Consider the following 25,960-nt stretch of genomic DNA (forward strand, 5'->3'; position numbering starts at 1 on the left):
AAATTGTTTGTTTTATCTTTATTACTTCTTGTGTAATTTATTTTCATCCCATATTTGTTCTCCCTACCGCACCTTAAATTGGAGTCCTTAATCTTGTAATATGCAAATATAATGACAACAAAGTCCATTTTATTCTTCTATTCTTGTCAAACTTGGATTTGGACGTTGTTTTCCCGAAGTGCAAAGCGAATGGAGTGGAAACGGCGTCAAGGTAAAGACATCTTTATTTTAACACTAAAACTAAAAACAGGAACCAACAAAAAGTGCGCACAAGGGCGGAGAACAAACTTGACTAATGGAAAAACAAAAGACTAGCATAAAGGCTACAAACTACAAACATGAAACAAAAACACTTGCACTGTGGCATGAATAACAAAACTTTCACTGTGGCATATATAACAAAACTTACGTGGCGTGGACAAAATGAACAGCATTGCGTGGCATGAAGCAGATGAGGACTATGGGTGCAGGAAGTGATGTTGCCAGACAAACTGTGGCTTAAATAATAGCTATGATGAGTGCAAACCAGTGTGGGACATGAAGACAAGGTGAAAACAAATGAGTTGGCATGGAGATAAGAGGAACAAGGAAGTGCAAACGCGGTATACAAGTGTCCAAAAAAATACCCAAACATGACAAAAACAAAACATGATCTTATGGGTGTGACAATTCTATTCTATTCTATTCTACTTTGTGTGAATTGTAAATAAAAAACAGAATACAATGATTTACTAATCCTTCTCAACCTATATTCAATTGAATAGACTGCAGAGACAAGATATTTAACGTTCGAACTGGTAAACTTTTTCCATTTTTTTGCAAATATTAGCTCACTCACTCAGAAAGCTGGCACAAGTGGCAAAAAGACTGAGAAAGTGGAGGAATGCTCATCAAACACTTATTTGGAACATCCCACAGGGTGAACAGGCTAATTGGGAACAGGTGGGTGCCATTATTGGGTTTAAAAGCAGCTTCCGTGAAATGCTCAGTCGTTCACAAACAAGGATGGGGCGAGGGTCACCATTTGGTGAACAAATGCATGAGAACATTTTCGAACAGTTTAAGAACAACATTTCTCAACCAACTATTGCAAGGAATTTAGGGATTTCACCATCTACGGTCCGTAATATCATCAAAAGTTTCAGAGAATCTGGAGAAATCACTGCTGAAAACCAACATTGAATGCCTGTGACCTTCGATCCCTCAGGCGGTAAAAACATCAGTGTGTAAAAGATATCACCACATGGGCTCAGGAACACTTAAAAAAAACACTTTCAGTATCTACAGTTGGTCGCTACATCTGTAAGTGCAAGTTAAAACTCTACTATGTAAAGCCAAAGCCATTTATCAACAACACCCAGAAATGCCGCCGGCTTCGCTGGGCACTAGCTCATCTAAGATGGACTGATGCAAAGTGGAAAAGTGTTCTGAGGTCTGACGAGTCCACATTTCAAATTGTTTTTGGAAACTGTGGACGTTGTGTCCTCTGGAACAAAGAGGAAAATAACCATTTGGATTGTTTTAGGTGCAAAGTTCAAAAGCCAGCATCTGTGATGGTATGGGGGTGCATTAGTACCCAAGGCATGGGTAACTTACACATCTGTGAAGGCACCATTAATGCTGAAAAGGTACATACAGGTTTTGGAGCAACATATGTTGTCATCCAAGCAACGTTATCATGGACGCCCCTGCTTATTTCAGCAAAACAATGCCAAGCCACGTGTTACAATAGCGTGGCTTCGTAGTAAAAGAGTGCGGGTACTTGACTGGCCTGCCTGTAGTCCAGACATGTCTCCCAAGAACTAAAGACAAACAGAGGAAAAACTAAAACATGTCCAAACTGTCAGGGACAAGTCTGACATAAACATTTCTTCAATATTTATGGAACATGTCCACAAAAAAATCTAGCCTTCAACACTGAATATTGCATTGTTGCATTTCTTTTCACAGTTTATGAACTTACATTCATATTTTGTTGAAGTATTATTCAATAAATATATTTATAAAGGATTTTTGAATTGTAGCTATATTTGGAATATTTAAAAAAAAAATCTCACGTACTCCTTGGCATACCTTCAAGTACCCCCAGGGGTAAGCGTACCCCCCATTTGAGAACCACTAGAACAGGGGTCACCAACGCGGTGCCCGCGGGCACCAGGTAGCCCGTAAGGACCAGATGAGTCGCCCGCTGGCCTGTTCTAAAAATAGCTCAAATAGCAGCACTTACCAGTGAGCCGCCTCTATTTTTTAAATTGTATTTATTTACTAGCAAGCTGGTCTCGGTTTGATCGACATTTTTAATTCTAAGTGAGACAAAACTCAAATAGAATTTGAAAATCCAAGAAAATATTTTAAAGACTTGGTCTTCACTTGTTTGAATAAATTCATTTTTTTTTTTTACTTTGCTTCTTATAACTTTCAGAAAGACAATTTTAGGGAAAAATTACAACTTTAAAAATGATTTTAGGATTTTTAAACACATATACCTTTTTACCTTCATTCCTGACAATTTAAATAAATGTTCAAGTACATTTTTAGTTTTTTATTATTGTAAAGACTAATAAATACATTTTAATTTAATTATTCATTTTAGCTTCTGTTTTTTAGACGAAGAATATTTGTGAAATATTTCTTCAAACTTATCATGATTAAAATTAAAAATATTTTTTCTGGTAAATCTAGAAAATATGTAGAATCAAATTTAAATCTTATTTCAAAGTCTTTTGAATGTCTTTTAAGATTTATGTTCTGGAAAATCTAGAAGAAATAATGATTTGTCTTTGTTAGAAATATAGCTTGGTCCAATTTGTTATATATTCTAACAAAGTGCAGATTGGATTTTAACCTATTTAAAACATGTCATCAAAATTCAAAATTAATCAGGAAAAAATACTAATGATGTTCCATAAATTATTTTTTGAAGTTTTTCAAAAAGATTCGAATTAGCTAGTTTTTGTCTTCATTTTTTTCGGTTGAATTTTGAATTTTAAAGAGTCGAAATCGAAGATAAACTATCTCAAATTTTAATTTTCATTTTTTTCCTCTTTTTTCCTCTTTTAAACCGTTCAATTAAGTGTTTTTTTCATCATTTATTCACTACAAAAAACCTTCCGTAAAAGGAAAAAAAAATGTATGACGGAATGACAGACAGAAATACCCATTTTTTTTATATATATATATATATATATATAGATTTATTTATATTAAAGGTAAATTCAGCAAAATGGCTATTTCTGGCAAATTTATAAGTGTGTATCAAACTGGTAGCCCTTTGCATTAATCAGTACCTAAGAAGTAGCTCTTGGTTTCAAAAAGGTTGGTGTGTGACCTAATTACCTCGACCTCTGAGAAAAAAAATAAATAAATAAAAACCTCAATGCACCCAGCCAAAAAAAGTGACCATTACCCCGTGAAAGGATTAAAGGGCGGGTGAGGGTGAGGCAAGAAGGAAGAAGGGAGTGCAGAGGGTAGAGAGACGGAGGTAGCAGAGAAGACGAAGGGTGGAGGGGTGGTGGTGGTGATTGTTTCTGGAGCTTTTGGTGGTTTCAAATTTCCTTCCCTTTCATCCCTCTTCTCACATGGATCTCTCTTACTTTCTTTCTCTCTCTCTCTCTCTCTCTCTCCCCAGACCAGTGGGTCCTTCTGGTAAGCAGCCCATTCCAGCCACGCCACAGCATGTTGTAGGCGGTGGCGATCAGACCGACAGAAAGCAAGAACGGAGAGGTGACGTGAAAAAAAGGGGGTCACAGAAAAAAAGGTAAGTGCGCTTCAAAAAAGGAAACGAAAGAATGTGCATGTTATTTTTTTTTTTATTTTTTTTTCGTGCAGACTGTTTGTATTGCATGCACTGAGTGTGCAAGTGGTCTTTGCAGCTGGGGCTGAAAGTTAGTCTGGTGAATACAACAATAAGACTTTTTTCTTTTATGACTCTAAACACCCTGCATCAGTTCACATGTTGGAAGTCTGTGACTACAGCAGCTGTCAGGCTGCAGGTGGACATGGATTACATATTTGTTTGTGTTCCTTCAATATTCAACCGCATGGTCTTGTTGTGTTTTTTTTTTTTAAAGCATTAGTCACAGTCTGACTATCTTTTCATTGTTTGGACTCATGAGTCGTGCAGAAGCAGATTCCTGCCCGTGGCGAGTATGAATGGCCACACATGGCTGCTCTTCTCACTTCCCGGCCTGCCAAATTTTAAAAGGAGGCGGCGGCATGTAATAATAATAATATATTTTATTTGTAAAAAAGCACCTTACGTTGAGCACACAACCTCAAAGTGACACAGTGTAAAAAAATAGTGATAATAATAATAAAAAGATAATAAAAATAAATAAAACATAAAACGAGAAACAGCCCAACAGATAGAACCGGCATGCATATCTATAAAAAGGCTTTTTAAAAAAAAAAAAGATGGTGTGACGTTTGGTGGGCATCGTGGTGTCGATTGCGTTCTCTCGTTGGTGCAGTCGGAATGGGACACAGCGTGAAGGTAAAAACAAAGATTTATTTACACTACAAAAAAAGACTAAGGACCAAAACAAAGGCACTAACAAAAAAAAAAAAAAAAAAAGAACTAGCATGTGAGCTAGAAGGAACTAAGGGCGCTAGCATGTGAGCTAGGGAAATAAACAAGCGAGGAATTAGCGTGGGGCTTCACGGTGGAAGAGGGGTTAGTGCGTCTGCTTCACAATACGAAGGTCCTGCAGTCCTGGTGTTCAATCCCAGGCTTCGGGATCTTTCTGTGTGGAGTTTGCATGTTCTCCCCGTGAATGCGTGGGTTCCCTCCGGGTACTCCGGCTAACTCCCACTTCCAAAGACATGCACCTGGGGATAGGTTGATTGGCAACACTAAAATTGGCCCTAGTGTGTGAATGTGAGTGTGAATGTTGTCTGTTTATCTGTGTTGGCCCAGGGTGTACCCCGCCTTCCGCCCGATTGTAGCTGAGATAGGCACCAGCGCCCCCCGCCACCCCAAAAGGGAATAAGCGGTCGAAAATGGATGGGTGGATGGAATTAGCCTGAAAGCTAAACGAATACAAGAAAGTCTTTTCACCACAATGCGGGATAGCGACGTTACCTGTTGCATGGATAGCAAACTACACTGCGAGACCGAATGACAAACAAGGGCAGGCTTAAATAGAGATAGAAATTAGGAGGCAGGTAGGCATCGAAAACACAAGGCACTAATACGTTATTATGGCCACGGAAATAAAACAGGAAGTGTCACCAGGAACTAAGGAAGACAAACTATAGCAGAACACGATACCAAGACGGAACAAAACAGAATATGACATAATCCAAGTGGTGGATCATGACAATGGGTTTTTAATAGGGCTGCAAATCTTTGGGTGTCTCACGATTCGATTCAATATCGATTCTTGGGGTCACGATTCGATTCAAAATCGATTTTTTTTTTCAATTCAACACGATTCTCGATTCAAAAACGATTTTTCTTCCCGATTTAAAAGGATTCTGTATTCATTCAATACATAGGATTTCTGCAGGATCTACCCCAGTCTGCTGACATGCTAGCAGAGTAGTAGATTTTTTTTAAAAAGCTTTTATAATTGTAAAGGACAATATTTTATGATTGCAATAATGTAAATTTGTTTTAACTATTAAACGAACCAAAAATATGACTTATTTTATCTTTGTGAAAACATTGGACACAGTGTGCCACACTTATGTGAACTTATTGTTTTTTTATTTTTTATTTTTATAAATGTCTAATGATAATGTCAATGATGGATTTTTAATCACTGCTATGCTGAAATTATAACTAATATTGATACTGTTGTTGATAATATTCATTTTTGTTTCACTACTTTTGGTTTGTTCTGTGTGGTGTTTGTGTCTCCTCTCAATTGCTCTGTTTATTGCAGTTCTGAGTGTTGCTGGGTCAGGTTCGGTTTTGGAATTGGATTGCATTGTTATGGTATTTTTTGTATTGTTTTGTTGGATTGATAAAAAAGAAAAACAAATAGATTTGAAAAAAATTGAGAATCAATTCCGAATCGCACAACGTGAGAATAGCGATTCAAATTCGAATCGATTTTTTCCCACACCCCTAGTTTTTAAGCCTTTTTTAAAAGCATCCACAGTCTGAGGTGCCCTCAGGTGGTCAGGGAGAGTGTTCCACAGACTGGGAGCAGCGGAGCAGAAAGCTCCAATAGTTCGTAGCTTTGTCCTCGGAGGTTGGAGGCGGTTAACCTGTTTTGGAGCGGGGGTGTCGTGTGGAGGATTTGGGGGTGAGCAGTTCTTTGAGGTAGACGAGGGCATTTCCATGGAGGCACTGGTGAGTTAGTAGGGAGATTTTGAATTCAACCCTGAGTGGAACAGGCAGCCAGTGACGGGATTTGTGAGTTGGTGTGACAACACGCAAAATACCTATGTTTATTTTTCAATAAGCAAAAGTCTTTTGCGTGTTGCTTTTCAGCCATCCCCATTGTCTCTCGTTCCTTCCTTCTTTGGGTTGCTCTCGCTCCGCACCATCACCAGCCCCGTTCTCTCCTCCTTCTCCCCTTTTTATACAGCAAGAGGAGATACATTAATCGTGTACAGGTGCGCAATCCACACACCTGATCTTGCTTGTGGCGTCGCTCCCGGCACTCCCCGCCTCGCCGCTCGCTCGCCATCCCCGCCTCCTTACCGCCATCTTGGGCCCTGCCTCTCTGTCGGACCGTCGGCTCCGCCTCTCCACATCATATTTGCGGAAATATTTGTGAAGTGAAGTGATTTATATTTATATAGCGCTTTTCTCAAGTGACTCAAAGCGCTTTACATAGTGACACCCAATATCTAAGTTACATTTAAACCAGTGTGGGTGGCACTGGGAGCAGGTGGGTAAAGTGTCTTGCCGAAGGACACAACGGCAGTGACTAGGATGGCACAAGCGGGAATCGAACCTGCAACCCTCAAGTTGCTGGCACGGCCACTCTACCAACCGAGCTATGCTCCTGAACAGCTACAGACAACGGTTGTGAGTCATCTGGGTGCATGGGACGAATAATCCTCGATCCACCAGATCAATAATCCTCGATCCACCAGATCAAATATCCCTCCATCCATCCATTTTTCTTCCGCTTATCTGAGGTCGGGTCGCGGGGGCAGCAGCCTAAGCAGAGAAGCCCAGACTTCCCTCTCCCCTCCTACTTCGTCCGGGAATCCCGAGGCGTTCCCAGGCCAGCCGGTGGACATAGTCTTCCCAACGTGTCCTGGGTCTTCCCCTTGGCCTCCAGCAAATCCAGCCATCCATCCATTTTTTACCGCGAGTCCCTTTTGGGGTCGCTGGAGCCTATCTCAGCTGCATTCGGGCGTAAGGCGGGGTACACCCTGGACAAGTCGCCACCTCATGGCAGGGCTCTCCTGCAGATCAAATATATTTAAGTTATATTAAAGGGGCGTTATAGCTCGGTTGGTAGAGCGACCCTGCCAGCAACTTGAGGGTTCCAGGTTCGATCCCCGCTTCTGCCGTCCTAGTCACTGCCGCTGTGATCCTTGGGCAAGACATTTTACCCACCTGCTCCCAGTGGCACCCACACTGGTTTAAAAATGTAACTTAGATATTGGGTTTCACTAAGTAAAGCGCTTTGAGTCACTAGAGAAAAGCGCTATATAAATATAATTCACAAAAGTTCACTAAAGTACTTTGTCACACACACGCTAGGTGTGGTGGAATTTGTCCTCTGCATTTGACCCATCTCCTCCCCTGAGTGTTTTTTCCCTGTGTCCCAGTCACGAGTGTTTATGGTCGTTGTCGTGATCCCAGGACGCTGAGAAGGCAGGTAGCGTGAAAGCGGAAGGTTCGTTTATTATTTAAAGTCAAGTTAAAGTGAAGTTAAAGTACACATGACTGTCGCACACACGCAAGGTGTGGTGAAATTTGACCCCCGCATTTTACCCATCTCCTTGTTCGCCTCCTGGGAGGTGAGGGGAGCAGTGAGCAGCGGCGGTGGCCGCGCCCGGGAATCATTTTTGGTGATTTAACCCCCAATTCCAACCCTTAATGCTGAGTGCCAAGCAGGGAGGTAATGGGTCCCATTTTTATAGTCCTTGGTATGACTCGGCCGGGGTTTGAACTCACAACCTACCCATCTCAGGGCAGATATATTCATTAGCATATTAAGTAATTTATCATTGCTGTCAGAGTTAGTTGAAGCCGAACCCCAAGATGCAGAGAAGGAGGGAGGCTTTTTGCAAGAAAACATGATTTAATTTAAAACACTAAGACAAAAACAAACAAAGGGTACAACAAAAAGCTTGCACGAGGCGGATAACCAACTAAGAGAGCTAGCGTGGGAGCTGTGATGCCTGTTAAGCAAGGTTTATGTTTTGTCATGTTATGTTTTCCTTTTGGACATCCAGTCACGTTTTGCATTTCCTGGTTTGGTTTGTTTCCATGCCAACCCATTAGTTTCCACCTGGTCCCCTTAAGCCTCTCACACCTGTTTTCTATTACCACAGCCGGTACTTAAGTCATTTGCTTTCTGTTCATCATTCTGGGAACTTTGCCTTTTGTAGATGCCTGCATATTTTGACCACGACCACGCACCCTCCATGCCTTGCCACGCTGCTACTGTCTTTTGACTACGCCACATTTTGCAGGAAAACATGATTCGATTTAAAACACGAAGACAAAAACAAACAAAGGGTACAACAAAAAGCTCGCACGAGGCGGATAACCACCTAAGAGAGCTAGCGTGGGAGCTGTCATGCCTGTTAAGCAAGGTTTATGTTTTGTCATGTTATGTTTTGATTTTGGACATCCAGTCACGTTTTGCACTTCCTGGTTTTGTTTGTTTCCATGCCAACCCATTAGTTTCCACCTGGTCCCCCCAAGTTTTGCCCCGATCCTCAGCCTCTCACACCTGTTTTCTATTACCACAGCCATTATTAAAGTCATTTGCTTTCTGTTCATCATTCTGGGAACTTTGCCTTTTGTAGATGCCTGCATATTTTGACCACCCTCCATGCCTTGCCACGCTGCTACTTTATTTTGACTACGCCACGTAAGCCTTTTGTATTTTTTGCCTCAGTGCTAGTTTTTGGTTCATTGAGTATCGTTCATAGTATCTTTTGTTTATTCATGATCATTCATGCCAATCGAGCAAGTGTTTTTGTTTATATTTTTGGAGCCAAGTTCTGTACCTCATTGTTTATTTTTTATTATAGTGTTTAAATAAACAAATATGTACCTGAACTCGTCCTGTAATCCTGCTGCGTCGAAGGAGCAAAACAAATCCACGCCATAGTCATGAAAGGAGCTAGAAAACAAAAAGGAACTTAGCATGGAAGCTAGCAAAAACAAAAAGGCGCCTAGCGTGGAAGCTAGCGGGTAGCGAGCAGGAAAACAGAAGTCGTACTTGTAATATGAAAACAAACTGGACGCAGTAAACAAAAAAAGAATAAGCTACAAACATCTAACAAATATAGCTTACCACTATGGCAGGAGCGACAATACATGACAATAATCCAGCCATCGACTGGAGGACAAAACAGGTTCAAATAAAAGTGGGCTGATTGCACCAGGTGTGGCCAGGTGCCAATCAGCCGCAGCTGAGGGAAAACAGCGCACAGGGGAAAAAAACAGGAAAATAAGAGCGCTGACAGGAACTAAAAAGAGGAAATACTAAACACACAGAGAGGAAAAACTAAAACACAGTCAGTGGCAAGCCTGACAATTGCATTATTTTGTCAACATTATAAAGGACAAGCGGTAGAAAATAACATTAGTGAGAATCTACTTATTTTAAGGTATTTTTGGGTTCATTGAGGTTAGCTAATTTTACATGTTTTGGAAAGTCTTGACAAGCCACATTTTCTTGTTCTATTGGCAGAAAAATGTGCTTAGTTCAAATAAAATATTCCCTCATTTTAGTATTTTTTTATTCTTGTTTTTGAACACTGACTTTTCGCAGTGTAGTCTGGCATCTCTGTCCCTCTCCGCCTTGTAAACAAACCGCCACTCTGCTTTGTATCAAAGCCTGGTCTTCTCTGGGGGGGGGGCTTCGACGCAGTCCCTAGACGGGTACTGCATTTTCCATTAATTATGCCCTGGCAGAGGTCGCCACAGCAAGGCAATGGCATATATGGTTTTGGCTCAGGTTTTATTACGCCAGATGTCCTTCCTGACGGCCGGGAATCGAACCCATGCCCTCTGCCATGAAAGGCGAAGTCATGTACCGTCACGCCAACGAGAGATAGGACCCTATGATTACCGCAATAACCCATAAATCCCTGGAAAGTGCAAAGCCTTTCGTTACAGAAACCACTGGAATGACTTCAAAAGTTGAAGATTTATGGTAGTTTAAAAATGGAATTGAAAATCTTTTTTACCAACTGAAACGTCAAACTTTAAATCCCCAAAAAATAATAACGGTCTCATGTGTTCGTAGTTTGGCCGTGTCTCACTTGCACGTTTGATTTGTTTTGGGCACAGAGTACTATGAACCTTTGAGTCTGCCTTGATCAAAAAACCAAATTTTATCCTTTTTTATTAATCTTTCCAACAAAATAATACACAATAATACAATAATATTACAATTCCAAAACCAAACCCGGCCCAGCAACATTCAGAATATATCAATCAAAAGACCAATTGAAAGGACACACAACCATGACACAAAACAATCCAAAAGTGTCATGTCTTTGTGATCATGTCTGCTTAGTTATGTTCTGTTTTGTTTTTGACTGCATTAGTTTCCATGACAACCATTAGTTTCACCTGGCTCATTTGTTTGGACTCACGCACCTTTCAATAATCACAGCACCATTTAAGCCTGTAGTTGCCAGTCAGTCAACCTGGTAACCTCATCCTCTACACCAGGGGTCACCAACCTTTTTGAAAGCAAGAGCTACTTCTTGGGTAGTGATTAATGCGAAGGGCTACTAGTTTGATACACACTTAAATAAATTGCCAGAAATAGCCAATTTGCTCAATTTACCTTTAATAAATAAATCTATATATATAAAAAGTTGGGTATTTCTGTTTTTTTTTCCTTTTACGGAAGGTTTTTTTGTAAAGAATAAATGATGAAAAAAACACTTAATTGAACGGTTTAAAAGAGCAGAAAACACGAAAAAAAACTAAAATAAAATTTTGAAACATAGTTTATCTTCAATTTCGACTCTTTAAAATTCAAAATTCAACCGAAAAAAATGAAGACAAAAACTAGCTAATTCGAATCTTTTTGAAAAATTAAAACAAACAAAACTTTATGGAACATCATTACTAATTTTTCCTGATTTTAGAATTTTGATGACATGTTTTAAAAAGGTTAAAATCCAATCTGCACTTTGTTAGAATATATAACAAATTGGACCAAGCTTTATTTCTAACAAAGACAAATCATTATTTCTTCTAGATTTTCCAGAACAAAAATTTTAAAAGAAATTCAAAAGACTTTGAAATACGATTTAAATTTGATTCTACAGATTTTCTAGAGTTGACATGATACATTTTTTTGAATTTTAATCATAATACGTTTGAAGAAATATTTTACAAATATTCTTCGTCTAAAAAACAGAAGCTAAAATGAAGAATTAAATTAAAATGTATTAATTACACTTTAAAATAAAATAAAAATACTTGAAAATTGATTTAAATTGTCAGGAAAGAAGAGGAAGGAATGTAAAAGGTAAAAAGGTATATGTGTTTAAAAATCCAAAAATCATTTTTAAGGTTGTATTTTTTCTCTAAAACTGTCTTTCTGAAAGTTATAAGAAGCAAAGTAAAAAAAAAAAAAAAAAAATTATTTAAACAAGTGAATGCCAAGTCTTTTAAATATTTTCTTGTATTTTCAAATTCTATTGGAGTTTTGTCTCTCTTAGAATTAAAAATGTCGAGCAAAGCGAGACCAGCTTGCTAGTAAATAAATACAATTTAAAAAATAGAGGCAGCTCACTGGTAAGTGCTGCTATTTGAGCTATTTTTAGAACAGGCCAGCGGGCGACTCATCTGGTCCTCACGGGCTACCTGGTGCCCGCGGGCACCGTGTTGGTGACCCCTGGTCTACACACCCTTGATACCAGATTGATTGCTCACTTCTTGTCATAGATTCATGCTTTTCATGTCACAGTGTTTTCCTTTTTGTTGTCCATAGTTCTGCCATTATGTGAGTTTTTGCTTTCATAGCCAAGTTTGTTCTCCGCCTTGTGTGCGCCTTTTTTTGTTCCTTTATATAGCATAATTAAAAGATGTCTCTACACGTCGTGTCCGATCCAGTGGCTTTACACCACGGGGAAACAAACCACACCATCATAGTCCACGCCTTGACATAAAGTAGTCAAACAAAAATGAATACTATCAACAAGAGTATCAATATTAATAATAATTCCAACATAGCAATGATAAAAAACACCTCATTTACATTATCATCACAGCCATTTATAAAAAAAAATGTATAAAATCACAAAAAAAAAAAATAGTGTCGCAGTGGCTTACACTTGCATTTCCACAAAAATAAAATAAGTCATATTTTAGGTTGATTTAATAGTTAAAACAAATTAAAATAATGGATCCCATATTCCAATATATGACTCATTATCTAAACTAAATGCATTTTTTTCTACTGATATCATCTCCATAGCTCGTTTATACCAATCAGTATCTATCCATTTTTTTTTAATATTACCGTTTTTGTTATGATGCATATTGAAAAAAACATGCATTTTCAAGCTTTGAATTTTTTTTTTTTTAAATGACACTTTAGTATTTTTTTTTTTACTTTTTCGACAGTTAAATTTAGAGGTTGTATCAGAGCCATTTGTAAAAAAAATTATAAATAAATATATATATTTAAAAATGAACAATAGTTCAATACCTATCCATTTTATTTTTTAATATTACCGTTTTTGTTATGATGCATATTGAAAAAAAAATGCATTTTCACGCTTTGAATTTTTTTTTTTTTTTAAATGACACTTTAGCATTTTTTTGTTTACATTTTCAACAATCAGTTAAATTTTGAGGTTGGATCACAACCATTTGTAAAAAAAAATATATATATATATATATATTTAAAAATGAACAATAGTTCAATACCTATCCAATTTTTTAATATTACCGTTTTTGTTATGATGCATATTGAAAAAAAAAATGCATTTTCATGCTTTGAATTCAAAAAAAAAAATGACACTTAAGCATTTTTTTTTTTTACATTTTCGACAATCAGTTAAATTTAGAGGTTGGATCAGAGCCATTTGTAAAAAAATAAATAAATATATATATTTAAAAATGAAAAATAGTTCAATACCTATCAATTTTTTTTAATATTACCGTTTTTGTTATGATGCATATTGAAAAAAATGCATTTTCACGCTTTGAATTTTTAAAATAAAAAAATGACACTTTAGCATGTTTTTTTTTAACATTTTCGTTAATCTGTTAAATTTAGAGGTTGGATCAGAGCCATTTGTAAAAGAATAAATAAATATATATATATATATATATATATATATATATATATATATATATATATTTAAAAATTAACAATAGTTCAATACCTATCAATTTTTTTTAATATTACCGTTTTTGTTATGATGCATATTGAAAAAAAATGTATTTTCACTCTATGGGAGAAACAAACAAAACAAAATAAAGCAGTTTAGCATTTCTCCCCCCCCCATTTTCGACGAATCAGTTAAATTTAGAGGTTGGATCAGAGCCATTTGTAAAAAAAAAAAAAAAAAAAAAAAAAAAAAAGATAGCAATAGTGTCAGTGCATCAAATCTCATAAGCTTGACACATTGTGTCCAATATTTTCCACAAAGATAAAATAAGTCATTTTAGGTTCATTTATTAGTTAAAACAAATGAAAATAATGTATCCCATATTCCAATATATGACTCATTATCTGAACTAAATGCTTTTTTTTCTACTAATATCATGTCCATAGCTTGTGTATACCAATCAGTATCTATCCATTTTTTTTTAATACTACCGTTTTTGTTATGATGCATATTGAAAAGAAATGCATTTTCACGCTTTGATTTTTTTTTTTTAAAAATGACTAACATTTTTGACAATTAAATTTAGAGGTTGGATCAGAGCCATTTGTAAAATATATATATATATATATATATATATATATATATATATATATATATATATATATATATATATATATATATATATATATATATGTATATGTATATTGAAAATGAACAATAGTTCAATACCTATCCATTTTTTTTTAATATTACCGTTTTTGTTATGATGCATATTAAAAAAAAATGCATTTTCAAGCTTTGAATTTTTTTTTTTTAAATGACACTTTAGCATTTTTTTTTTACATTTTCGACAATCTGTTAAATTTAGAGGTTGGATCAGAGCCCTTTGTAAAAAAATATATAAATATATGTATATATTTAAAAATGAACAATAGTTTAATACCTATCAATTTTTTTTAATATTACCGTTTTTGTTATGATGCATATTGAAAAAAAATGCATTTTCACGCTTTGAATAAAAAAAAAAAAATGACACTTTAGCATTTTTTTTTTTACATTTTCGACAATCAGTTAAATTTAGAGGTTGGATCAGAGCCATTTGTAAAAAAAATAATAAATATATATATATTTAAAAATGAACAATAGTTCAATACCTATCCATTTTTTTTTTAATATTACCGTTTTTGTTATGATGCATATTGAAAAAAAATGCATTTTCACGCTTTGAATTTTTTTTTTTTTAAATGACACTTTAGCATTTTTTTTTTTTACATTTTCGACAATCAGTTAAATTTAGAGGTTGGATCAGAGCCCTTTGTAGAAAATTAAATATATATATATATATATATTTAAAAATGAACAATAGTTCAATATCTATCCATTTTTTTTTAATATTACCGTTTTTGTTATGATGCATATTGAAAAAAAATGTATTTTCACTCTATAGGAAAAACAAACAAAACAAAATAAAGCACTTTAGCATTTTTCCCACCCATTTTCGACAAATCAGTTAAATTTAGAAGTTGGATCAGAGCCATTTGTAAAAAAAATAAAAAAATAAAATAAAAATAGTGTCACAGTGCATCAAATCTCATAAGCTTGACACATTGTGTCCAATATTTTCCACAAAGATAAAATAAGTCATGTTTTAGGTTCATTTATTAGTTAAAACAAATTAAAATAATGTATCCCATATTCCAATATATGACTCATTATCTAAACTAAATGCATTTTTTTCTACTGATATCATCTCCATAGCTCGTTTATACCAATCAGTATCTATCCATTTTTTTTAATATTACCGTTTTTGTTATGATGCATATTGAAAAAAAATGCATTTTCACGCTTTGAATTTTTTTTTTTTTTAAATTACACTTTAGCATTTTTTTTTTACATTTTCGACAATCAGTTAAATTTAGAGGTTGGATCAGAGCCATTTGTAAAAAAAAAAAATAAAAAAAAAAATAAAAAAAAAAATATATATATATATATATTAGAAGTGAACAATAGTTCAATACCTATCCATTTTTTTTAATATTACCATTTTTGTTATGATGCATATTGAAAAAAAAATGCATTTTCACGCTTTGAATTAAAAAAAAAAATGACACTAGCATTTTTTTTTACATTTTCGACAATCAGTTAAATTTAGAGGTTGGATCAGAGCCATTTGTAAAAAAAATAAATAAATATATATATATTTAAAAATTAACAATAGTTCAATACCTATCCATTTTTTTTAAATTACCGTTTTTGTTATGATGCATATTGAAAAAAAAAGCCTTTTCACACTTTGATTTTTTTTTTTAAAAAATGACACTTTAGCATTTTTTTTTTACATTTTCGACAATCTGTTAAATTTAGAGGTTGGATCAGAGCCCTTTGTAAAAAAATAAATAAATATATATATATTTAAAAATGAACAATAGTTCAATACCTATCAATTTTTTTTTAATATTACCGTTTTTGTTATGATGCATATTGAAAAAAAATGTATTTTCACTCTATGGGAAAAACAAACAAAACAAAATAAAGCACTTTAGCAGTCCCCCCCCCCCCCCCCCCCCATTTTCGACAACTCAGTTAAATTTAGAGGTTGGATCAGAGCCATTTGTAAAAAAAAAAAATAATAAAAATAAAATAACAATAGTGTCAGTGCATCAAATCTCATAAGCTTGACACATTGTGTCCAATATTTTCCACAAATATAAAAATAAGTCATATTTTAGGTTCATTTAAAAATTAAAATCAAAATAAAAAAAATAAAAAAATAATAATAATAATAAAAAAAAAGAACAATAGTTTCACAGTGCATCAAATCTCATAAGCTTGACACAAAAACAAAACAAAAAAATGACACTTTAGAATTTTTTTTTTATCCATTTTCGACAAATCAGTTACATTTAGAGGTTGGAGTGCTGACATTTGACCACAACAAGGTTTTCGCAGCTCTCTGTGGGGTTCATTCTCCCGAAATGCAGACGGACCACTCCGGACATGATGTGCAGGTAGGAACATGATTTAATCATCAAAACTCAAAGAGGTACAAAAAAACAGAAAACGAGCCGACACAAAAACGCGCATGATCGCCATCCAAACTAAAGCTAACACTTAGCATGGACTACGGAGAAGAAATAATCACGTGACATTGGCATGAAACAAACAATTTACGTAGCAGGTTGCATGAAGCGAACAATGACGCCAGGCCGACTCGACTGACTGGCAAAGGCAGGCTTAAATAATGCCTCTGATTAGTGCTCAGGAAGCAGGTGAGCGGGCGAACACTAATCAGAGACAGGTGGAAATAGTAAGTAACCATGGTTACTAAAGCAAACAACGGTGCACAAAAACAGGAACTAATGGAGCCCAAATCTAACAGAACATAACAAAACATTGCCCACATATGCGGTCCTCTGCAAGGTTTCTCATAGTCACTGTCACCGACGTCCCACTGGGGTGAGTTTTTCCTTGCCCTTATGTGGGCTCAACCGAGGATGTTGTTGTGGTTTGTGCAGCCCTTTGAGACACTTGTGATTTAGGACTATATAAATAAACATTTATTGATTGATTCTAATGGATTTATTACAATCTTTGCCAGCTGGGTAACGTTTGCTGTGGTCTGGAACATCATGGCACACAAACAACTATCAGAAATGCAGCCAATGTTACATACAGATAATGTGTCATGAGACATGCAAAAATAAAATCAATACACAGAGGACAAAAGAAAAGGGTATTAAATGAGCTAAAATATAGCTACAAATGAGGCATAATGCTGCAATATGTACATACAGCTAGCCTAACTAGCATGTTAGCATCGATTAGCTTGCAGTCACGCACTGACCAAATGTGGCTGATTAGCACTCCACACAAGTCAATAGCATCAACAAAGCTTACCTTTGTGCATTCACGCACAGCGTAAAACATTTGGTGGACAAAATGAGACAAAGAGGGCATAAAACACATTTCTCATCAGTGAAGCATTTATAACATAAACAGTGGGATTTTCTAACCGTTAGAAATGTTTGTTCTCTTACAGAAAATATATTTTAAAAAACGTATTTTTTGCTATGTTGAGTTCAAGGACATTTGTAGGACAAAACGGCGCTCGCCAAATACTCTCGTCAGTGAAGTATAAACTATAAAAATGTATTTTCGCCCCATCTTTTTCCACTTTCGAGCTCCTGGGAGCCTCTAGGGCAGCATTAGGTTCCTGACCCCTGACCTAACCCCTTGGCCTATTTTAGTCGCCCTTTGACTCCCATGGTAACACATATTTTTTTAATAATGTACTGAAAACCTGACATGTAATAATGCTGTCATCACAAATACTAAAATGGTTCTAAACTTGTCCCTTGGTAATACAATAAATCAGAAGTGTCAAAGTCATTTCCACTGAGGGCCACATCGCAGTTATGTTTGGTCCCGGAGGGCCGTTTTTAAACAGTGATTACTTTTATTACACATATTTTTTTAATGCATTTTATTAGTATATTTTTGTTAAAAGTAAAAATATGCTAAGTTGCAATAATTTCACTTTAAAATGTAGTGTATATCAGTGGTCCCCAACCACCGGGCCGCAGAAGATTTTTTTATTAATTTTTATTTAAAAAAATATATATATATTTATATATTTTATCTTTCATTAAATCAACATAAAAAACACAATATACACTTACAATTAGTGCACCAACCACAAAAACCTCCCTATTTTATGACAAAAACGTCCCTTTTTCATGACAAAGAAAAAAAAAAAAAAAAAAAAAAAAAAAAGGATCTTGTGTTTGACGCCTGTGCAATAAATGCTCTTGGGTACTTCTCAACCACTAGTTAATGTGACAGACATGCCATGTGGGGCGGTATAGCTCAGTTGGTAGAGTGGCCGTGCCAGCAACTTGAGGATTCCAGGTTCGATCCCCGCTTCCGCCATCCCAGCCACTGCCGTTGTGTCCTTGGGCAAGACACTTTACCCACCTGCTCCCAGTGCCACCCACACTGGTTTAAATGTAACTTATATATTGGGTTTCACCATGTTAAAGTGCTTTGAGTCACTAGAGAAAAGCGCTATATAAAACGTAATTTACCTAATTCATTCCTTTGCAGTGTTTTTGCCAACAACCGACTTCAATGCAACAATTGATCGAGGTGGGCTGCACAGAGGTGTGTAAATGTGGTTTTGAAAACATTTTGTCAGTGTGTTTATCAATCAATGTTTACTTATATAGCCCTAAATCACTAGTGTCTCAAAGGGCTGCACAAACCACTACGACATCCTCGGTAGGCCCACATAAGGGCAAGGAAAACTCACACCCAGTGGGACGTCGGTGACAATGATGACTATGAGAACCTTGGAGAGGAGGAAAGCAATGGATGTCGAGCGGGTCTAACATGATAGTGTGAAAGTTCAATCCATAATGGATCCAACACAGTCGCATGAAAGTTCAATCCGTAAAGGATCCAACACAGTCGCGAGAGTCCAGTCCAAAGCGGATCCAACACAGCAGCGAGAGTCTCGTTCACAGAGGAGCCAGTAGGAAACCATCCCAAGCGGAGGCGGATCAGCAGCACAGAGATGTCCCCAGCCGATACACAGGCAAGCAGTACATGGCCACCGGATCGGACCGGACCCCCTCCACAAGGGAGAGTGGGACATAGAAGAAAAAGAAAAGAAACGGCAGATCAACTGGTCTAAAAAGGGAGTCTATTTAATGGCTCTTTATGTGCCACTAAACCACTACATGACCACAGATTACCGTATTTTTCGGACCATAGGGCACACCGGATTATAAGGCGCACTGCCGATGAGCGGGTCTAGTCAACAACGCCGGAAATGTGTCCCGTAAAAAAAAACGACCGACTGGAACCCTCTAATAACTAAAGTTCCTTGGGTGGATAATGTAAACTCACAACACCGGTGTGACACTTAGCTGGCATCGTGGTGTGGTTGCGTTCTCTCGTGGATGCAGCGGAATGGAACACAGTGTTGAGGTAAGAATGATGATTTATTTACCTACAAAACAGACTAAGGACAGAAAACTTGCACAAAAGGCACTGGAGACAAAAACCAACAGAACTAGCTTGTGAGCTAGAAAAAACTAAAAGTGCTAGCATGTGAGCTAGGAAACTAAACAAACAAAATAGCATGGAAGCTAATCAAGTTCAAAAAGGTATTTACCACAATGCGGGATAGCGACGTCACCTGTTGCATGGAAAGCAAGTTTTACACTGCGAGGCCGAATGGCAAACAAAGGCAGGCTTAAATAGTGACAGAAATTAGGAGGCAGGTGCGTGTAAACAACACAAAGCAGGTGACACTGAAACGTAACTTGTGCTAAGTGCACATATGGACACCCTTATGTTTGAACATGGTGTTTGTTATGGACAATCCGTGACGAGCACAAAAGTCCAAAAACAAAACACCACTCGGTTTTAGATCTGGGCGGCCATTTTTCCCAATCACGCCTCTCCAGGTTTCACTGTCGTTGCCAACATGAGCGTTGAAGTCCCCCAGTAGGACAAGGGAATCACCCGGGGGAGCACTTTTCAGTACTCCCTCGAGTGTGCCCAAAAAGGGTGGGTACTCTGAACTGCTTTTTGGTGCGTAAGCACAAACAACAGTCAGGACCCGTCCCCCCACCCAAAGGTGGAGGGAAGCTACCCTCTAGTCCACCGGGTTTAACTCCAACATGTAGGCTTTGAGCCGGGGGGGGCCACAAGAATTGCCACCCCAGCCCGTCGCCTCTCACTGCCGCAACACCAGAGTGGAAGAGAGTCCAGTCCCTTTTGAGAGAACTGGTTCCAGAGCCCTTGCTGTGCGTCGAAGTGAGTCCGACTATATCCAGCCGAACTTCTCTACCTCGCGCACTAGCTCTGGCTCCTCCCCCACCAGTGAGGTGACGTTCCACGTCCAAAGAGCTAGCTTCTGTAGCCGAGGATCGGACCGCCAAGTGCCCTGCCTTCGGCTGCCGCCCAGCTCACATTGCACCCGACCTCTATGGCCCCTGCTATGGGTGGTGAGCCCATTGAGGGATGACCCACGTTGCCTCTTCGGGCTGTGCCCGGACACCAGGTGCTCACCATCGTGCCCAAACTCCGGGCCTGGCTCCAGAGCGGGGCCCCAGCAGTGACCCGGGGTCAGGCGAGGGAAATCTGAGTCCATTTTGTTGTAATTCCTCTATCTTATATATATATATATATTATATATATATATATATATATATATATATATATATATATATATATATATATATATGTATTATTGAGGTGAAGATTTGAAAAAAAAATATACACCATATTGCAAAAGTATTTGACCACCTGCCTTTACTCACATATGAACTAAAAGTGCCATCCATGGAATTGTCCAAAATGTTTTGGTATCCTGGAGCAATCCGAGGTTCGACTATCCTCGGATTCAGGAGGAACAGTGTGGTTTTCGTCCTGATCGTGGAACTGTGGACCAGCTCTATACTCTCGGCAGGGTTTTGAGGGTGCATGGGAGTTTGCCCAACCAGTCTACATGTGCTTTGTGGACTTGGAGAAGGCATTCGACCGTGTCCATCGGGAAGTCCTGTGGGGAGTGCTCAGAGAGTATGGGGTACCGGACTGTCTTATTGTGGCAGTCCGCTCCCTGTATGATCAGTGTCAGAGCTTGGTCCGCATTGCTGGCAGTAAGTCGGACACGTTTCCAGTGAGGGTTGGACTCCGCCAAGGCTGTCCGTTGTCACCGATTCTGTTCATAACTTTTATGGACAGAATTTCTAGGCGCAGCCAAGGCGTTGAGGGGATCCGGTTTGGTGGCCACGGGATTAGGTCTCTGCTTTTTGCAGATGATGTGGTCCTGATGGCTTCATCTGACCGGGATCTTCAGCTCTCGCTGATCGGTTCGCAGCCGAGTGTGAAGCGACCCGAATGAGAATCAGCACCTCCAAGTCCGAGTCATGGTTCTCCGCCCGGAAAAGGGTGGAGTGCCATCTCCGGGTTTGGGAGGAGACCCTGCCCCAAGTGGAGGAGTTCAAGTACCTAGGAGTCTTGTTCACGAGTGGGGGAAGAGTGGATCTTGAGATCGACAGGCGGATCGGTGCGGCGTCTTCAGTAATGCGGACGTTGTATCGATCCGTTGTGGTGAAGAAAGAGCTGAGCCGGAAGGTAAAGCTCTCAATTTACCGGTCGATCTACGTTCCCATCCTCACCTATGGTCATTAGCTTTGGGTCATGACCAAAGGATAGATCACGGGTACAAGCGGCCGAAATGAGTTTCCTCCGCCGGTGTGGCGGGGCTCTCCCTTAGAGATAGGGTGAGAAGCTCTGCCATCCGGTAGGAACTCAACGTAAAGCCGCTGCTCCTCCACATCGAGAGGAGCCAGATGAGGTGGTTCGGGCATCTGGTCAGGATGCCACCCGGACGCCTCCCTAGGGATGTGTTTAGGGCACGTCCAGCTGGTAGGAGGCCACGGGGAAGACCCAGGACACGTTGGGAAGACTATGTCTCCCGGCTGGCCTGGGAACGCCTCGGGATCCCCCGGGAAGAGCTAGACAAAAGTGGCTGGAGATAGGGAAGTCTGGGCTTCCCTGCTTAGGCTGCTGCCCCCGCGACCCGACCTCAGATAAGCGGAAGATGATGGATGAATGGATGGATCCTGGAGCAATTAAAGTTCATTTTACTGGAACTAAAGGGGCCAAGCCCAACTCCTGGAAAAAACAACCCCACACCATAATTCCTCCTCCACCAAATTTCACACTCGGCACAATGCAGTCCGAAATGTACCGTTTTCCTGGCAACCTCCAAACCCAGACTGGTCCATCAGATGACCAGATGGAAAAGATTTATAAGTCCAGAGAAGGCGACTCCACTTCTCTAGAGTCCAGTGGCGGCGTGCTTTACTCCGATGCATGGCTTAGATGCAGCTGCCCGGCCATGAAAACCCATTCCATGAAGTTCTCTGCGTACTGTACGTGGGCTAATTGGAAGGTCACAGGAAGTTTGGAGCTCTGTAGCAACTGACTGTGCAAAAAGTCTTTGCACTATGCGCTCTAGCATCCGCTGACCCCTCTCTGTCCGTTTACGTGGCCTACCACTTCATGGCTGAGTTGCTGTTGTTCCCAAACTCTTCACTTTTCTTATGATAAAGTTCATTTGGGATTATTTAGGAGCGAGGAAATTTCACGACTGGATTTGTTGCACAGGTAGCATCCTGTGACAGTTGCACGCTGGAAATCACTGAAAGCGGCCGATTTTTTCACAAATGTTTGTAGAAACAGTCTCCATGCCTAAGTGCTTGATTTTTATACACCAATTATAGTTTTAAATTAAGTGGATTCAAGGGTTGAAAAATGTGACATACATAATCTGGGCGGTTCCTTGCAAAAACAGCATTTTTTTTTTCTTGACTTTGTGTGGTCATTTGGGGAGAAAAAAAAAAAGCAGATGCTTCCTGTGAAGACACAATTGTTTCTCCCACTCCCCCCCCCCCCCCCCCCGGTGTTTGAATTCCTCCTCCCGGCCTCACAGACGCTGGCAGCCACTCCACCGACTGCTGGGCTGAATTGAAAAGCGTGTGCGGCGGGAAAATGCGAGCTAAATGTGAAAGTGATGGAGGGCAGGGTGGTTTAGGGGAGGGGGGGGCGGGGGAGGCCCCAGGGGCCACATTTGGAGGGAAAGGGAGAGTGAGCAGATGTGGGTGTGTTCGTGCCTGGGACTATTGTAAACACACACAGAGGGAACCGTTCCAACACTTTGGATGCACAAATCTCATATAGAGATGGAATAATAATGTTCTTTTAAAGCTATTTACAGTAGATGTGTCTAAGTGGTTTTAACATCGCAGTTATGTTTGGCCCAGAGGGCCGCTACTACGGACTGGACTCTCACTATTATGTTAGATCCACTATGGACTGGACTCTTACACTATTATGTTAGATCAACTATGGACTGGACTCTCACTATTATGTTAGATCCACTATGGACTGGACTCTCACCCTATTATGTTTGATCCACTATGGACTGGACTCTCACACTATTATGTTAGATCCACTATGGACTGGACTTTCACAATATTATGTTAGATCCACTATGGACTGGACCCCCCCTATTATCACTATTATGTTAGATCCACTATGGACTAGACTCTCACTATTATGTTAGATCCACTATGGACTGGACTATTACTATTATGTTGGATCCACTATGGACTGGACTCCCACTATTATGTTAGATCCACTATGGACTGGACTATCACTATGATGTTAGAACCACTATGGACTGGACCCTCTCTATTATGTTGGATCCACTATGGACTGGATTCCCACACTATTATGTTAGATCCACTATGGCCTGGACTCTCAAACTATTATGTTAGATTCACTATGGCCTGCACTTTCAGTTAGATCCACTATGGACCGGATTCTCACACTATTAAGCTAGATCCACTAGGGACTGGACTATTACACTATTATGTTAGATCCACTATGGACTGGACTCTCACTATTATGTTAGATCCACTATGGACTGGACTCTCACACTATTATGTTAGATCCACTATGGCCTGGACTCTCACACTATTATGTTAGATCCACTATGGCCTGGACTCTCACTATTATGTTAGATCCACTATGGACTGGACTCCCACTATTATGTTAGATCCACTATGGACTGGACTCTCACTATTATGTTAGATCCCTACTTTCCAGAACCATGAGCACAATTTAATGTACATGTTTATCTATTTGCATGACATAGGAGCTCAGAAAAAAAAAAACGGTCCTGTCCTGCATGCGTGTGGAGATGTGTTCTGGGAGGTGCCGGGAGTAAACCTCACTCCTTCACACATGAAGATAATTCTCCGGCCCCAGGGTATTAGCCTCCTTTCTGGCACGACAGGACCGCGGCTTCATGCCAAGCAGGTCTTAACTTCTACCTTCATGCAAAATGGCCATGCTTTATGTTGAATGTAGTTCGAAAACCCTCCAAACATGAACTTTTTATTACCATGTTGTGATGGATCTGGATGGCGAATGTTAGTCTGGAGGTTTCTTAGGGCAAGGACTGCAGTCAGAGAGTAGGACACAGAGAGACTTTAAATATATATTTATATACATACACATATACATTATGTACATATCACCCCCCACGACCCCAAAGGGAATAAGCGGTGGATGTATATGTACATATATATGTACATACATATATGTACATACATATATATATATATAATAAACTGTATCTATATTATTCAGATGTGAATAATGCTGTATATTAGACTGTATTTATGTTATTCACATATGAAGACAGACACTTATTGTTCCTTTTTCTGCTCACTAAAAGAGACACAATCGTAGATCAGCTTTGCGTGTGCTATCAAGTTTGCACGTGTTTTAGTATAGAAAAGAATATAAAAGAATAGAATAGAAAGTAGTTTATGTATCCCTGGGGGAACTTCAGCACCACAGTTTGCTCACAATAAACAATAAACACTTAGGTATTTATTACATTTGAATAATATAAAAACAGTCTATTATACAGCATTTTTCAAATGTGAAAAACATAAATGTAGTCTATTATACAGCAGTATTCACATGAGAATAACACAAATACAGTCTATTGAACAGCATTATTCACATGTGAAAAATTTAAATACAGTCTATTATACAGCATTATTCACATGTGAATAATATAAATACAATCTATTATACAGCATTATTCACATGTGAATAATATAAATACAGTCTATTATAAAGCATTATTCACATGTAAAAATTCTATAAATACAGTCTACTATACAGCATTATTCACATGTGAATAATATAAATATAGTCTAATATACAGCATTATTCACATGCGAATAATATAAATACAGTCTATTATACATCATTATTCACATGTGAATAATATGAATACAGTCCATTATACAGCATTATTCACATGTGAATAACTTAAATACAGTCTATTATACAGCATTATTCACATGCTAATAATATAAATACAGTCTATTATACAGCGTTATTTACATGTGAATAATATAAATACAGTCTATTATATAGCATTATTCACATGTGAATAATATAAATAGTCTATTATAAAGCATTATTCACATGTGAAAATTATATAAATACACTATATTATACAGCATTATTCACATGTGAATAATATAAATACAGTCTATTATACAGCATTATTCACATGTGAATAATACAAATATCGTCCATTATACAGCATTATTTACATGTGAATAATATAAATACCGTCCATTATACAGCATAATTCACATGTGAATAATGTAAATACAGTCTTTTATACAGCATTATTCACATGTGAATAACTTAAATACAGTCTATTATACAGCATTATTCACATGTGAATAATGTAAATATAGTCTATTGTACAACATTATTCAAATGTGAATAGTATAAATACGTCCATTATATAGCATTATTCACATATGAATAATATAAATACCGTCCATTATACAGCATTATTCACATGTGAATAACTTAAATGCAGTCTATTATACAG

At 38.1% G+C, this 25,960-nt stretch overlaps 1 protein-coding gene across 11 annotated transcripts in view; it reads left to right on the plus strand.

Annotated features, from left to right (window-relative positions):
* Nucleotides 1-25,960, plus strand: part of plekha6 (pleckstrin homology domain containing, family A member 6) — a 249,741-nt gene that overhangs the window by 35,400 nt on the left and 188,381 nt on the right. For all 11 annotated transcript variants that reach the window (XM_061922543.1, XM_061922534.1, XM_061922533.1 and 8 more), the window contains exon 2: nucleotides 3,629-3,757. Coding sequence is in view for 10 of the 11 variants with exons in the window: in XM_061922534.1 (XP_061778518.1) it covers nucleotides 3,629-3,757 (129 nt within the window). In the remaining variant the exon portion in view is untranslated. The remainder of the gene's footprint in view (nucleotides 1-3,628; nucleotides 3,758-25,960) is intronic.

Source organism: Nerophis ophidion, linkage group LG16, assembly GCF_033978795.1.
Source record: "Nerophis ophidion isolate RoL-2023_Sa linkage group LG16, RoL_Noph_v1.0, whole genome shotgun sequence".
NCBI classification, from domain to species: domain Eukaryota; kingdom Metazoa; phylum Chordata; class Actinopteri; order Syngnathiformes; family Syngnathidae; genus Nerophis; species Nerophis ophidion.